Source organism: Setaria viridis, chromosome 5, assembly GCF_005286985.2.
Source record: "Setaria viridis chromosome 5, Setaria_viridis_v4.0, whole genome shotgun sequence".
Taxonomy (NCBI): Eukaryota; Viridiplantae; Streptophyta; class Magnoliopsida; order Poales; family Poaceae; genus Setaria; species Setaria viridis.
The window spans coordinates 16,683,531-16,699,481 of NC_048267.2; the positions used below are offsets into that span (position 1 = coordinate 16,683,531).

The 15,951-nt window shown below is 44.6% G+C and overlaps 1 protein-coding gene across 6 annotated transcripts in view; it reads right to left on the reverse strand.

Annotated features, from left to right (window-relative positions):
• Nucleotides 1–3,096: 3,096 nt before the first annotated feature.
• LOC117855780 (uncharacterized) overlaps nucleotides 3,097–15,951 on the reverse strand; it is a 34,294-nt gene continuing 21,439 nt past the window's right edge. For 4 of the 6 annotated variants that reach the window (XM_072294245.1, XM_034738159.2, XM_072294243.1 and 1 more), the window contains 7 exons: nucleotides 4,988–7,221; nucleotides 4,801–4,911; nucleotides 4,633–4,735; nucleotides 4,295–4,566; nucleotides 4,107–4,198; nucleotides 3,822–4,041; nucleotides 3,097–3,752 (listed from right to left, as the gene is read on the reverse strand). In XM_072294245.1, coding sequence (XP_072150346.1) covers nucleotides 3,718–3,752; nucleotides 3,822–4,041; nucleotides 4,107–4,198; nucleotides 4,295–4,566; nucleotides 4,633–4,658 — 645 coding nt within the window. In that variant the 5' untranslated portion in view covers nucleotides 4,659–4,735; nucleotides 4,801–4,911; nucleotides 4,988–7,221 and the 3' untranslated portion in view covers nucleotides 3,097–3,717. Of the gene's footprint in view, nucleotides 3,753–3,821; nucleotides 4,042–4,106; nucleotides 4,199–4,294; nucleotides 4,567–4,632; nucleotides 4,736–4,800; nucleotides 4,924–4,987; nucleotides 7,222–15,951 lie in introns of all 6 variants that reach the window. The other 2 variants (XM_072294246.1, XM_072294244.1) reach the window with 2 other exon arrangements.

The following is a 15,951-nucleotide window of genomic DNA, read 5'->3' on the forward strand; positions in this document are numbered from 1 at the left end:
ACCCGCCAATACAAAAGCTGCTCTACGCAATTCTACTCACCTCACGGAAACTATGGCACTATTTTCAAGAACACAACATTTCAGTTATCACCGACTTCCCGCTCGGCAAAATCCTCCACAACAGAGATGCCACAGGTAGAATTTCCAAATAGGCAGTAGAGCTCGAAGCTCTATCTTTAGATTTTAAACCAAGAACATCTATCAAATCTTAGGCTTTGGTCAACTTCATGGCCGAATGGTTAGAAAACCAAGTACCAACACCAGTCAAGAGGCCAGGACACTGGGTCATGTACTTTGACGGTTCCCTCAAGCTCGAAGGAGCCGGCGCAGGAGTACTCTTAATTTCTCAAAAAGAAGACCAACTCAAATACGTAGTTCAAATCTTTTGGGAAGTCTCAAACAATGAAGCCGAGTACGAAGCACTGCTACACGATCTTTGTCTCGCAATCTCCCTCGGAATCAAACGACTACTAGTATATGGCGAATCGCTAGTCGTTATCAACCAAGTCAATGATGAATGTGATCGAAACAAGGAAAACATGGACGCCTATTGCAAAGAAATCCGTAAACTGGAAAACAGGTTCTCAGGCTTGGAATTTCATCATGTCGTCCGCGACAACAACGTAGCCGCTAACGTGTTATCAAAAATGGGCTCGACTCGTGCAGAAGTTCCTGCAGGAATTTTTGTACATGAACTTCACAAACCGTCCATACAAGAACAAGTCCCACCATCAGTGGTCAAGACTACAGAAACTAATCGGGAAATCATGATGATAGAAGTCGACTGGAGGTCACCCTTCATCGACTACATCAAAAACCATAAGTTACCATCTGACAAAAGTCAAGCTGAGAAAATCTCCCGATGAGGAAAAAACAACGTTCTAGTTGGAGACAAACTCTACAGAAAAAGTGCATCATCAGGGTACTCATGAAATGTGTCACCCGAGAAGATGGCCAAGAAATCCTGGAAAAAATTCACAAAGGGATCTGTGGCAACCACGCATCTTCACGAACAATCATAGGCAAAAATTTCCGAGCGGGCTTCTACTGGCCCATGGTGTTGGCCGATGCAAAACAAATAGTCCGAAAATACCAAGGCTGTCAATTCTTCACTAAAGAGCAACACGTCCCTGCCTACAAACTAATCACAATCCCTCCAACATGGCCCTTCGCTTGCTTGGGGCTAGATATGATAGGACCACTGCCAACTGCGCCAGGAGGTTTCAATCGAGTACTTGTGGCCATCGACAAATTCACCAAATGAATCGAGGTCAAACCCGTCACTTGCCCCAAGGCAGACTGAGTCCTCGACTTCTTGGACGAAATCGTACACCATTATGGCTTTCCAAATAGAATAATCACCGACCTGGGATCCAACTTCAACAATCACGATTTCTGGGATTATTGTGAGAACGGTGGAATTAACGTTCGCTACGTCTCAGTTGCTCATCCACGAGCCAATGGACAAGTCGAGCGCGCCAACGGCATGATACTGGAAGCACTCAAGAAAAGACTACACGACATTGGCAACACAAAAGGAGGCAAGTGGCTCAAAGAACTACCTAATGCCCTGTGGGGACTACGAACCCAACCAAGCAAATCTACCGGGTTCTCCCACTATTTCCTTGTGTATGGGTCAAAAGCTATCCTCCCCGCAAATGTCATGTGGCACTCTCCTGCAGTCAAACACTACAATGAAAGAATAGCTGAAGAAACAAGACAACTGGATTTAGATAGTCTGGAAGAGGCAAGATGCACAGCCCTCATACAATCAGCCAGATAACTCGACGGGCTAAGATGCTACCACGACCTCAATGTTAAGGAGCGATCCTTTAACTTAGGCGACATAGTCCTCAAATGAATCTAGGACATGTCAGGGTTGCACAAACTCAATTCACCATGGGAAGGTCCCTACATCGTATCCAAAGTCACAGGACCCGGATCATACAGACTACAAGAACTTTCTGAAGAAGAAATACCAAATTCCTGGAATATAGAACATCTCTGTCACTATTACCCATAGTAGACAAACATACTCGGGCCTTCGCCCAAAGTCTCTCAAACAAACTCATTGCCAGCTACCCGTAGCCTACAGCCCAACTCCGACTACTAATGCTCTACTCTTGACACATGACTTTATCAAGATCAGCTCCTGCGGGCACCGCAGCCTTAGTACGAGTTCCAAAACTTCAAAGGGCAAAGCAATTTTTTACTCGAGACTGATTCAAGCAGAACAAAATTTTGAAGTTACATGAGATTACTCAACAGAGTAAGGGTACTCAACATACAACATAACAGCACAGCAAAGACTACAAGCAATTGCCTTCTGGAGGTCTGCATTTAAGCCTTAGGCTTTTACAATGTCACAAGGCCACACAGGCCTAACGGCTGCTACAAGGGGAAGGGCCCACACGCAAGGAAGCTGTGCAAAATGCAGCCATATCCAGGTCCTCCTCCCAAACAACACCAGGTACTCCTTCACCGCTGTTACCTCAGCAGCAGCAACGATGAATCCCGAGCGTTGCATAAGGGAGAAAAAACCAAGACCGCTCCCTTGCTAGCTTCGGCGAGCCGTCCCACACTGCATGCCACACCTCCACCTCTAATAAGATAGCCAGATAAAGACTGCGGCACTCATCACCCATCACTCAAGCGTTCCAGCACGGATTTAGCTGGATCACGAGCTGCAAGATGAGGCACGCGACAAACCCTCCTACGAGGATTCTTCTAGCATCGCAGCTATCCCTACGAGCGCTAGAGTCTGTGGAGGGAAGGTGGCCCTAATCTACGAGGAATCTTCTAGCACGGAGTACTCTTTGAAGGTTTTCTACAATCAAATAACAGCAACCAAAAGCAATCCATTGCTACTCAAGCCTGACCTTGATCGACCTCCACGGTAGTCTATTAATAGTCAAAACGCCACAACCACCACCCACCCCGGAGTTACTATTCGCTCGTGACAAGTACTGACGAGTCAGCAAGATGCCATCTGACTCCATTCACGTGAAGGCATTCACACCACAAAAAGACAAAAGAGTATAGTACACCCGTGCAGAGTAAAGGGATTAAGTACTTTCAAAACAGCAACGGCAATAATTGACGACCGCACGACTACTCGGCTGGCACTCAGACTTGCTCCAAAATGACAAGAGTTGACAATGACTCAGTAGACTTCAAACAAAATTCAGAGATTATCTCGGCAAATTACAAGGCTATACAAGACTAAGGCTCTTCCAAAGATACAAACTCAGACATTTTTGAAGCGATTGGCTCAGCCTCCTCAAGATATTGCGCGTAGGCATCCTCCGTGCAGTTCTGAGCAACACTGTCACCAGCCGCTGTTAAATCTACCCTCGGGTAATATGACTTGACCACTGCAAGGACTTGTTTACAAACAGCCTTGCAGAGGCCAGCAACCTTACCCGGAGCAGTCTTCAGCCGCTCAACTAATGAACGGGGCTCTGCATCATCCTCAAGAGGAGCAATGGCATTTACCACATCCCGCGCAGCATCAGTTAACTCTTGGAGCTCACCTCGAAGTCTTCCTATGGTCTGGCCATGATCTCTACAAGCCACCATGGCCATAGCGAGCATAACTCCATTCTGATTCTTCCTGTCCCTCAGATGCTCACATGCAACCTGAGCTTCAGCTATTGATGCGCGGAGATGATCAGCCTCGTCAACTACTCGGTCATGCGCATTTCTCCAATCAAGAAGCTAACTACTCGCAATAGCCTCTTTCCTCTTGAGCTCTACAACAAGACAACAGTTCAAAAACCCTCGACTATAGTCGAAAATACTCAAAAATCGTGAGTACTCACCTTGATATTTCTTATTCAAAGACTTATAGCGGCTCTCCAGCTTCTCTTGCAAAACTTCATGATCCCTCCGCTCCACGGCAAAAGACTTTGTAGCCTCCTCATGGACCTTCAAGGACTCGGTGAGATGGCTGCACTCTTGCTCCAATTGCGCCAACCGTTGCATGGAATCGTTTCGCTCTTGGAGTGCCCGAGCATTCCTTTGAGCTCTATCATAAAGATCCTGCGAATAAAAGCAAAATCATCAAGTTTTCAACAAAAAACAGTCAGACAAAAGAAATAACTCACCTGAAAACTCTGGATAGCTCTCCGAAATTCGAACTCCGACGGTAGCTCGAGCATTGGACCTTTAGCATTTTTAACAATCTGAGGCTCTGGAGCTCCACCCAAGATAGTACATGACAAATGACACATTAGTCGTCGCAGGGTATAACACATCGACTTCAATAAAGAACATCTATACTTCGACTACATACCCAGTGCGCCAACCTCATCCGCTTTAGTCACATCAACTAAAGCCAGGGTACCACCAGCCAACATTGAAGATGGCACACCTCCAGAACCCGAAGGGACCGCCAGGCTCTCCACTGAGCGGAGCACTTCTTGAAGCATAGACATAGTGGCACCAAGGTGGCTTGTGTCAACCTCGGGTACATCATCAACAGTCAAATCAACCAAGGGACCAAAAAATGTAGTCAAAGGACCAGACTCCACTTCCGTGTCCACAGGGATAGTGTCCTCCGCATCCCTGCATCAAAACACGGAGTCATCACACATGCTTCAGAAAGATCAAAAACATGACTTAAAAACTCACCAGGACGAACGCGGTGGTAGACGCATGCATTTCTTCTTAGTGACTGTCAGTCAAGTACTCGGCACCACAGGGTCAGCCGAAGGTGCGATATTTTCACCAAGTCCTGAAAAAGTCGAAGATAAGACTACGAAAACTACGGATAAGCAAAAATAGTTAGAAAAAACTCACCACTAGAAATAACATTGGGCAACAAGGAGCCAGCGGCAATCACCGGTGATTCTGCCTTCGCAACATCTGCCACCCCAGTAGCCTCATCACCACCAAAGTCGCATCGATAGCCTTCCCAGTCAACTAAAATCATCAAGGTTTACAGGACAACTCTACAAAAAATTACCAAGAACAAACAACTATGTACCTTGGTCCTCTGTGACCCTTCAGGGGCCAAACTCGACATCAAAGCAGACTTCACAAAAGCCCTCTTTGAAACTACTTGGCGCTTTTTCGCAGAATAGCCAAAAAGAACCTAGGACTACAAACAAGTTGTTACTCGAAGATATAGCAACATCACGAAAAACACAAGTCAAGCAAAAGAACATACCTCTTTTGGTCCATACTGTAGGAATACGAGGTAGGCTACCCTAGCGCAAATCAAAATTTTCTACCGCGTAAACCAGGAAAACTGCCGTATAAGGATCACGGGATTACCACTTGACGCACTGATGCGGAAGATGTAGATTCGTGTCGATGCAGCGAAGTCGATCAACGTAGTCGTACGTAGTCGATCACTGTGACAGATCCCTATCAAACGCAAGGAGGAAGCAACAATGGCGGTGGCGGCACTGGAAAGCACGACGGCTCAACGACGAACAGGAAAAGGGGGGGACAAAACAGATCTGCTAAAAAAGAAACGTAACCCTGACCATAAGGGGGGCCCCGTTATATCTCCATCACCTCCTGATTCCAAGCGTCAATTACGCGACGGTCAGATATAAACCGGATTTATCACCATAATATCCAACGGCTACTCAAATCAAGAGATTTTGACCACTTCATCGACTACAGAAAAATCGCCTAAGTGCTCGAGGGCTGCGGATACCGTACCCGCTGGACAAAGTTTTCTTTTCTAAAAGACTACTGAAGACAAATAACTAGAACACGGGATTGACCCTCAGCCTGATTCTTCGATTCAAACTAAGGCTCAGGGGCTACTCCATATGGAGTGTGATTGTCATCGCACTACCATATAAATTCTCAAGACAGAAGCAACTCGAAAGCAAAAAAAATGAAGAGTACCTTCTAGCCACACGACAGTATTCGAGTACTCGAAGACACCATAACTGCTGCTTGGAACTACTCGGATAGTGACTTCTGAGTACTCAGAACTGTGCCGCTCGACTACAAAGTACTCGGGGGCTTCTCGGGCATGCATCCCAGGCCCACGAGTAGGCCCTATGCGGCCCACTAAGGGGCGCACTCGGACATGATCAAGACTCGGGGACTACGCAACAAAGCGTATCCTACTCAGACTCCCAAAGACTAGTTAGGTATACATATGGAAACTACTCTATCTACACCGAGTAGAACTCTGTAACCGTACACGACTAGGATTCTAGCTTGTAACCCTGCTCCCCCGACTATATAAGGGCGGGCAGGGACCTCCTCAAAAAACAACTCCCTCAACTCACCCGAGTTCAATACAATCAACACACAGGACGTAGGGTATTACGAGATCTAGCGGTCCGAACCTATCTAAATCGTGTTCCTTACATCACCAGTGACACTTACCGCACAAAAGACCACCTAGGGTACCCCCTAGGCGGGTTGCCGGTCTGAAACATCGACAATAACTGAGAATTGCAGTGATGCGGACCGATTTACATCCTGTAGGAGATACCCGACTACCAGCCGTGTACAACTGTCCAGGTTGCACATAACAACCTTTCGATTAGTCGTACCTAACGATCAGAAATATGACTACCCGAACCCTGGGACGCACCCCCACATGGGACCCCACGTCTGGCATGATCTCCATGTGAATTTCAGGCTACACCCCTTCCATTCCCTAGCATGGGTACGAAATATTTCCGATCAGAGAGCCAACTAACCTACAAGGCTTTGTTAGTCCCATACACAATAAGTAACCAAGTAAACTTACTTGATCAAAGGTTAAGATAACAAACCAGCCTTAACCAAATTAAACTTACCAGATAGAACTACTATCTCTAAGTTCTATCCACATTTCCAAAATCCCAAGCTATTTTCCTTAATTAACACGTATGAAAAAAATTAACCTGAAAGTTGGGTAACCAAAGTTACTTAAGGTATCTAAGCATTGCTAAGCATGGGATAATTACTAGTTAGTTGAACAAGTGGCAAAGATGTCCTATAAACAAGGTAGGATCATGCACAAGAGTGGTTTGCAATGAACTCTTAGACTTAATGCATTCAAAAGGAAATAACCAATAGATGGACGCATGAATAATAATTTCTGAAAGTAGATAGGCTTAGATGCACCGGGGCTTGCCTTGATCCAAAAAAGGTTAGTATCCTCAGAAGATCCTCCCTTACAAGGGATCAATTCAACCATCTCTTCGAATTCATGAGGTTCTTCAGATATTTCCAAAAAATCCACTTCGGGGCCTTCAATGTCTATGATAGATTGCATGCATTAGTTAGAGATGCAAACTTTTTGAAATCAAAGACTATAAAACTTATCTTCATGATAAAGTTGCAAGCCAACACAAAGCTACCCATAAAGATTAACCCCTACCTTAAGCATTTTCTTTTATTTAGAAAAGCATTATAATTAATTTTTGATCTGAAAAACTTAAATCCTACGAATTAATAATTATTTATAATTAATAAAACATTATTCAGAATTTTTATTCATTTTATAAAGATTAAGTATTTATTTAAATACCTTAAATAAAGGTACTCAATAAATACCTAACTTAATTATCTTTTCCTAGGGTATAAGAATTTTTAATGCATAAAGGAAAATAAAAACCTAACAAAATTGGTTTCACTATTTTTGGACATTTCTATAAATTTTGGTGAATTAAATATGAAAACTGGATTTAAAACTAATATCTAAAACATCTAAATCTATTTTTCCCGAAAACCCCCTGGAAACTCTTTTCTCACCCGCCCTCCCCCTACCCACACTCGATGACACGCGGGCCTGTTGGTCAAGCACTGACGCCTGCCCTTGACTGCGGCTTCCCCGACGGGTAATGCCGGCAACTCGCAACCGGTGACCTCACTGGCAATGAGGACTAGATGGGTGGACTCCCTAGGGTGTGGCGCATCTATGGGTGGGGTTCTTGGCCTGGGCAGTGGGTTGAACAACGGCTGGCGGCGGCGGCAGTGGAATAGGCAGACCCGGCCGGCACGCAAGAGCGGCGGCTCGCCGGCGATAAGACTTCTTGACTAGCGACATCTTTCCGCACCCCCTGATGGTGTATTAATGGTGGTCATCCTCACTCTGATGGCGGACTTCACAAGGTGAATGGGGCATGGCGGCGACGATTGACCGGCGGCGCATAGCTCACCCGTGACAGCGCCAAGGCGATAAGCTACACGGTTAACACTTCTACGACCCAAGCAGTGCAGCGCTCGCCTTTACCCGCGTTAACCGTGGCCGGAGCAGACCCTTCCATGGGGGCGGCCATGGCCGACACGCGGCATGCGGTGGCGTATGCGTTCCGACCAAGCCGGTGGAACTCTAAGAGCACAAGACGAACCAAAACACTCTCTAGCTCACACATGACACCCCCAAACACCGAGACAAAGCCCGCGACCCCGGTGACCTATACCTCCACGGCGGCACCCTTACCAGGCAGAACGGCAACCGGCTCTGGAGAAGAACATGGCGAGGAGAAAGCTGTGGGTGTTGGGTATGGACGGTGACTTGCGGGACGGGTTGAGGAGTTCATGGCAGTGGTTCTGGTGGAGGTTGACGAGCTGGCGGCGGTGGAACAACGACGGTGCATGATAGCGATGATTGACTAGAGTGGCACAGTGAAAAGCAGGGGAGCACTGTCAAACGGGATAATGCCAGCGGTGGAAAGTAATTTATATGAAAAATTACCGCCTCTCGTTCACCACATCCTGCCTACTACCTGCTTCCATGGGGGCTCACCCTTGCCAGCGGCAGCGCCACGCTAACTGTCAATGGCGCCCAGCTGTTCTGCAATGTGACCTGTCCTGTTCCTCTCTTCTTTCTTCCAAAAAACTCAAGATTTCAATTCAAATTTACGACTGAAATTCCATTCAAACTTTCAAACATTTTTTAAACAAAGTGGTAGAGGATCCTTTGATCTATACTTGATTGATTCGCACCGATGACTAAGGACCACTCTATCACTAAGAATTTTAATATGAAACTCGAGCCATAGTTCGGTCCTGTCAAAGCTCAATCGCCAGTTCATTCAGTTTTGTCAGAAACTTTTTAAAGATTTTCAACATTTTAACTGACTTTGGATCCATTTTTGAAAAGGTTCTGCTGAGATTTTGGCCAAGGCCCAACGGGTGAAGTTGTAGTTTAGGTTGTATACTACAACTTTTATAAAAGGTTCAGATTGAGTTCGGTTTCAAACTTCGGAGAAAATCATCATGCCAAGTTGAAGACTTTCACTGTTTTAGACTTGAGCTGATGTGCTCAGTTAGAAGTTAACGCTGAGTTTATCCTAGAATTTGAACAGGTTCTAGGGTGATTTAGCCCAAGCTCCAATTAACAAACTTGTTCTCCAAAATGTACTCTACAACTTTTGTAAAAGCTCCAACTTTATATCAGCCCTAGAATTTAAAATAACAGAAGCCAAACTTCTCCAATCAGCTATGTTTTTCAGGACTTAGTGATTTTGAATATGTGTTTGAATTGCTTCTGAATTTAAATCTAGTTTTTGAACCTCTTCCTCTTTAAATTAGACAAAGTGCAAATAAGAAAAGTTGTTTGTAAATCAAATCTCTACAACTCTTAGATTGACAAAAATTCATGTTATTATATAAAATTTCAAATTTAAGAATTGGCTCCAAAATTTAGCTTTTAAAGGGCATTTTTGACCTTTCAAGTGCTAGATTGGTTCATAATCCTTCTAATTGAGTTTAGGCAAGCTAATTAAAAATAGGGTTGTTACACTGAGACCTGGTCGTACTTTGGTCCGTGTGGGAGAGAGTGACTGGGGGCTCAGACGTGCGCTAAGTTTTTGAAGTGTGGAGCATGTGGAAATGATAAGCCCGAGAGAGAGTTCAGACGGGGAGGGCCCATCCCGTTTTATAGTAAAGGGGACAACCTTAGAGAGAGAGGGAGAGAGTACGTGGGTGCTGCCTAGTCTTGTCGAGGCCCACGTCGTTGGGTACGGTATGGCCGTCGTCCTCAGTCCTTGTTCACCTTGTCAGGCCACTCTATTGTAGCAGGTAGGTTGCGGCAGCACACTACAGGACGTGCGCAGGTCGTGGCGTGGTACAGTTCCTCGTACGGTAGTTGACCTGGGTGCTTCCTCATATCTATTCCACCTGCTCCCTGGGTCCACACTGATGAGGACATCACCATGCTGGACACACATGAGTCATGGTCTTTCCCAAGTTACAAGTAGTCACCAACTCGGTCGTCGCATTCATTTCGGATTCAACCGACACCACTACACGGTTTTGACCATATCTCCCTCATACGACATCAAAACGAGGAGGTTTTTGATGCGTTGGAACGGGGACGACGATGCCGTTATTTTGGTTTTGGTACTAGCTCCAGAAGATTCATGGATCATTATATGTGACCATGACAAGGTGCTGTGTGGGCCAACTTGGCTTTGTGTCATGTCGGGCCTTAAGCCCAAGTTGTGGGCGCCCCCTTCCTGGTCACCCCCAACCCTAGTTTGCCCCTTTTGATATAAACTCAGTAGCCGCCACCTTAGAAACTCGAGTTTTGTTTAGTTCTAGTTTTCCTTTGAGAAACTAAGATTGATTCGTTGTAACTATGGCGACAAGTCCTTTTACAGTGATCCAGGGCCCCCTGTTCTTGTTCTCCTCGACTGTGTCAATTAGTCCTTTCGAATTGAGAGCTTGAACCCTTCTTACTTCATTCATATTTGCAATATTAGATTGCGTATTTATACTTCCTTGCTTGTGTCCTTCGATTCGCTTGCAGGGAAAGCCTTCTCGGCGAGGTTAATCAAGTTGTGCTTGGTTGATAACCAACGGAGCAGCGGTGTAGTGGTTGCAGGGATTCGAATCGTGTTTGATTGGAAGCCTGGATCATCAACGTTGAGTCTCCAACAATCGAATTTATCACTACCTTTCGGAAGATCAGGCCAGTGCTACATCAAGTGGTATCAGGATTCCAGCTTACCCACAAATATTTACACTTTCCGTTGTCCTATCGCCTTTTTAGCCTTTGCAATTTCTATCTCAGATTCGCTTTGTTGAGTTTGTATCCGTAGTCGAGTCTTGTTGCTGGTTTAGTGTGTTCGTGGTCGTAGTTTCAACCACCCGTCGCTGTTTGATTATTTCCGCTGTTATCCTATCCACCTTTATCCACACAACAAGTCGAGCCCCCACATTACATGACTTGCCCCGCTAGCCGTCTTGTGTGAACTCTCGCCGCGCAATTCCTAGATAGGTTGCATGTTGTATTGTGTCACCTTTGCATTGCAGCCCTTCTTGATTCATCTGGTGAATACCTATTTGTTGATGCCGGATTTTGACACGTGTGAAATCGGCGTCAAGAAAGGAAGAAATCAGGAGATGCGGCAAGACATAGAGGTCACGGTTGGAAATCGGCCGATTGGTGCTACAGTTGAGGATCGGCCGATTGGTGCTGCAGTGTTTCCGCAAATGGAGTTGGTAGAAATCGGCCGATTGGGAGGCTGGAGCAATTGGGCCGGTATGGGCTTAAAAGTGAAGTATGAAGATAAAGAAGGAGTCAGCCCATGAGAGCATGATGATCAACTCCAGTACGAATCATACTTGTAAATATTCGTTTTCGTTTAAAATTAGAGATAGAGTTCTAGTCGGTTAAGAAATCATTTGTAACAGGCTATAAATAGCCACCTTCATAGATCTGTAATCATCACCAAAACAATACAACAAACTACTATTTCCTTGCACTTACTTTCGAGCAGGCGACTTCGCAAATACTTTTCTTCTTTTCACGAGTTCATACGGGTTGGCGGGGCTGCATCAACTTGACCTTCGACTGATTATGTAAGTTCCGTTTATCGAGTAATATCTAAGCTTTAACTTCGAGCGCATCGCTGTCGTTTCGTTTAGATTTATTCACTAGTTATCGATATTCACTAGAATCCTAGGTCTTGCCTGTTGTTCTAGTTTTATCACAAGTTATCCAGCTAGGAATTGGAACTTTCGGCTTTCTTGTACTTCGTTACTCAATCTATTGTTTTCTGCATAGCCGATTCAGATCTATTCCTAGTGTTGTTACTGTAGCGTTGTTTAGATTACTCTAGCAGTTTTCTTTACTAACGCTGCCCGGTAATCGGCCGCATTATAGCCGATTTCTTTATTACAGCAAATCGGCCGATTTGCTGATAAGCTTTCTCGAGATCGGAACTTTAGCCGATCGCAACCTCTGGGATCTGACATGTTTCTTTCCTTGCCAATCAACAGGTTAGATTGGCTGGCACGCTGCGCGAACCGCACCAGGGCGATCATCCGAACAGTAGTTAAGCAGATTCTCCCGGGTCGTGTGTCCGACGCTAGAGATTCGATCAGCCGATTTCTAGCGCCAACACTATTATTGCATACTAGGGACGTTGGTGCCCCTATATTTCTTGCTGAGAAGGTTTGCTCAGTCATGATTGGCGTTGGAAGAATAGGGAAGCTTTGCCCTAGCTGCCGCCGCCCTACCAGCCGTGTTGTGCCTTTCCAAAATCCTGATTCCGGCGACCTTCCTTAAAACAGGCATAACTTTTCACTCAAAACTCTGATTGAGGTGCATTTTTTTTCAAATTTTCAAAACAAAAATTTACACATACAATACAACCCCTTCGGTATTTTTCTGATTCTCAGCTTTCCCAAAAAAAATCAGGAAGTGGGAGTTTTCAAGCCTCTAAGTTGTTGCACGGTTTTCAGCAAACGTGTCTATTTTTCTGCAGACCACATCATACCTCTGTTTAAGGTGAAAATTTTTGTGGTTCCATTTTGTGTGATCCTTGTTTAGAGAAAAATATCAAAAAAATAGTTGAGAAAAATAAAAAAGTGGCTTCCTACTAGTCCTGGAGGGAAAATCATGGAAAAGAATTAAAACAGTTGCATGAGTTGCTGGTTGCTTGTTCTTTGAGTTCTATCCACCATCTTTCATTCCATCTTGTTGTGCTACATCTAGGGACACATCTTAGCCAGCAATTGTGACTTGTACTTTGGATACTTATTGAATTTGGCTAATCTGCTTTGGCTATTGTTTTTCCTTGCTACCATATTATGCCTGCCCAAAGCTCCACATATACTTCTGTCAGTAAAGGTTCTCCTTGCAACTGTTACACCCAAGCTTGACAACAGATTGTACCGCCCTTTTGGCTTTCGTAAAAACACTTGCAAGATGGTAGTAAGCCGTTTGAGATATTGCTTTCCACTTTCACCACCACCCAGTAGTTGCTAGTTGATAGGGATAATACTTTTGTGTTGTCTTTTGCTGTCTTCTAACCATGTCAGGGAAAGAGAAAGGAGTGGAGTCCCCTTCGGACTTCAATGAGTGTGTGTCCAAGGACGAGCTTACGAAGCTTCTTCCTGACCAGCGCACCTACGTTGATGGGAAGTTTGATGACTTGATGCGCAACATTAACATTCTGGTTACCCGGATTGAACATGTTGAGCAACGACCTCCCCCAGTGCCGCCCCGCCGACCCACCTTTCATGATGATATTTTGGAGGATGATGATGATGCTGATCTTATTGATGATGCACGTGACATGGACCATCTTCGGCGTAATCGTCGTGGTATGGGAGGTAATAATCATCACCGTGGTACTAATGATCCTTTTGCTAAAACTAAATTTACCATGATTCCTTTTGCTAGTAATGCTGATCCTGAGGCTTATTTAGATTGGGAACTTGCTGTTGAATAAAAATTTAATTCTCATTTAGTTCCTACTGAGCATCGAGTTAGGCTTGCTACTAGTGAGTTTACTGGTTTTGCTCTCTTTTGGTGGAATGATCTTTGCAATAATAATAATGCTAATGTTGTACCTCAGACTTGGAATGTTTTAAAACAACGTATGAAATCTCATTTTGTTCCTCCTTATTACCAACGTGATTTGCGTATGAAACTGCAAACTTTAAAACAAGGTGAAAAAGGAGTAGAAGAATATTATCAGGAATTGCTCATTGGTCTAGCATGTTGTGATATACATGAGGATGATGAAGATACTTGTGCTAGATCTTTTGGTGGTTTGAATCGTGATATACATGATATTCTTGATTACAAAGATTGGAACAGGTTCAACCAGTTATATCATCTTGCTCTTAAAGCTGAAAGAGAAGTACAGGGACGTCATCAACAACATACTTTCAGGTCCAACCCTGGAAGATCTTTCCAGCAGCAGTGTTCTGACATCAACAAAACCAAGGCTTTTGTTGCCCAGCCACCAGCGACACCGTCTTCTACTACACATGCTTCCGAGTTGAGCAATTTGTCTCCTGTGCAGTCCTAACCGTGGAAGAAAGCTATGGCCCCTGGTACGTCATCGAACAACTCCAACAAAATTGTGTGCCACCGCTGCAAGGGCATTGGACATGTCATGAAGGATTGCCCAAATCGTCGTGCTTACATAGCCACCATTGATGGAACAGAATATGTAAGTGCTAGTGATGTTGAGGAGGAATTGGCTCTTGCTGCTAACATTGTTGTAGATGAAGCGAATAAAGAGGAGGAGGTTGCCATTGCTTCTCTGGCTGCCTCGGTGGGTTATGAGAGCCTTCTTGTGCAGTGGGTGTTGACTTCCCAACTAGGGCATGAGGAAGAAAAGCTCCAACGCTGCAATTTGTTCCACATGTTTCTCATCGTCAAGATCACCGTGTTCTCACCATAATTGATAGTAGGAGTTGCAACAACTTGATGAGTTCAGATCTAGTCGAGAAACTTGGCTTGACCACACATGCGCACCTGCATCCGTACCATCTACAATGGTTCGACAATAGTGGTAAGACAAAGGTAACTAGATCAGCGCGTGTGCATTTTTCTATTGGCTCATATAATGACTATGCTAATTTTGATATTGTACCTATGCAAGCAGCTCTCTTTTGTTAGGCTGTACATGGAAATTTGATGTTGATGCTTTACACCATGGTAGAACTAATACATATACTTTTATGCATCAAAACGAGAATATTACTTTCCTTCCTTTATCTCCTGCGGATATTAGGAAACATCATAACGAGCTTACTGAAATTGTTAAGAATGATCATACATTAGTTCCATCTCACGCTACACATAATGGGATTAAGTTAAAAGAGGGTGATTATCTTACCACCACTGCTCCTATTGCTACCTTATGTGATAATCATGATGCACCTTGCTATACTATGTTTTGTCGAGATGTTTGTGTTACCGATAATCCTATGTCTCGTACTTTGCATCATGTTGTGCCTAACCTTTTGCAGGAGACTGATGATGGGATGGAGTCGAGGACGACTCCAATTCAAGTAGGGGAGTATGATGAGGATGTCGTCATACTAGACACACACGAGTCATGGTCTTCCCCAAGTTACAAGTTGTCACCAACTCGGTCGTCGCGTTCGTTTCGGATTCAGCCGACACCGCTACATGGTTTCGGCCATATCTCCCTCATACGACATCGAAACGAGATGTTCTTTGATGCGTTGGAACAGGGACGATGACGCCGTTCTTTTGGTTCTAGTTCTATCTCTAGAAGGTTCGTGGATCATTCTATGTGATCATAACAAGGTGCTGCATCACCAGTTTTGAGCCAACTTAGCTTTGTATAGTGTCGGGCCTTAGGCCCAAGTTGTGGGTGCCCCCTTCCTGGTCGCCCCCAACCCTAGTTTGCCCCTTTTGATATAAACTTAGTAGCCTTTACATTAGAAACTCGGATTTTGTTTAGTTCTAGTTTTCCTTTGAGAAACTGAGATTGATTTGTTGTAACTGTGACGGCAAGTCCTTTTATAGTGATCCAGGGTCCCATGTTCTTGTTCTCCTTGACTGTGTCAATTAGTCCTTTCAAATTGAGAGCTTGAATCCTTCTTACTTCATTCGTATTTGCAATATCAGATTGCGTGTTTATACTTTCTTGCTTGTGTCCTTCGATTCGCTTGAAGGGAAAACCTTCTCGGCGAGGTCAATCAAGTTGTGCTTGGTTGATAACCAACGGAGCAGCGGTGTTGCGGTTGCAAGGATTCGAATCGTGT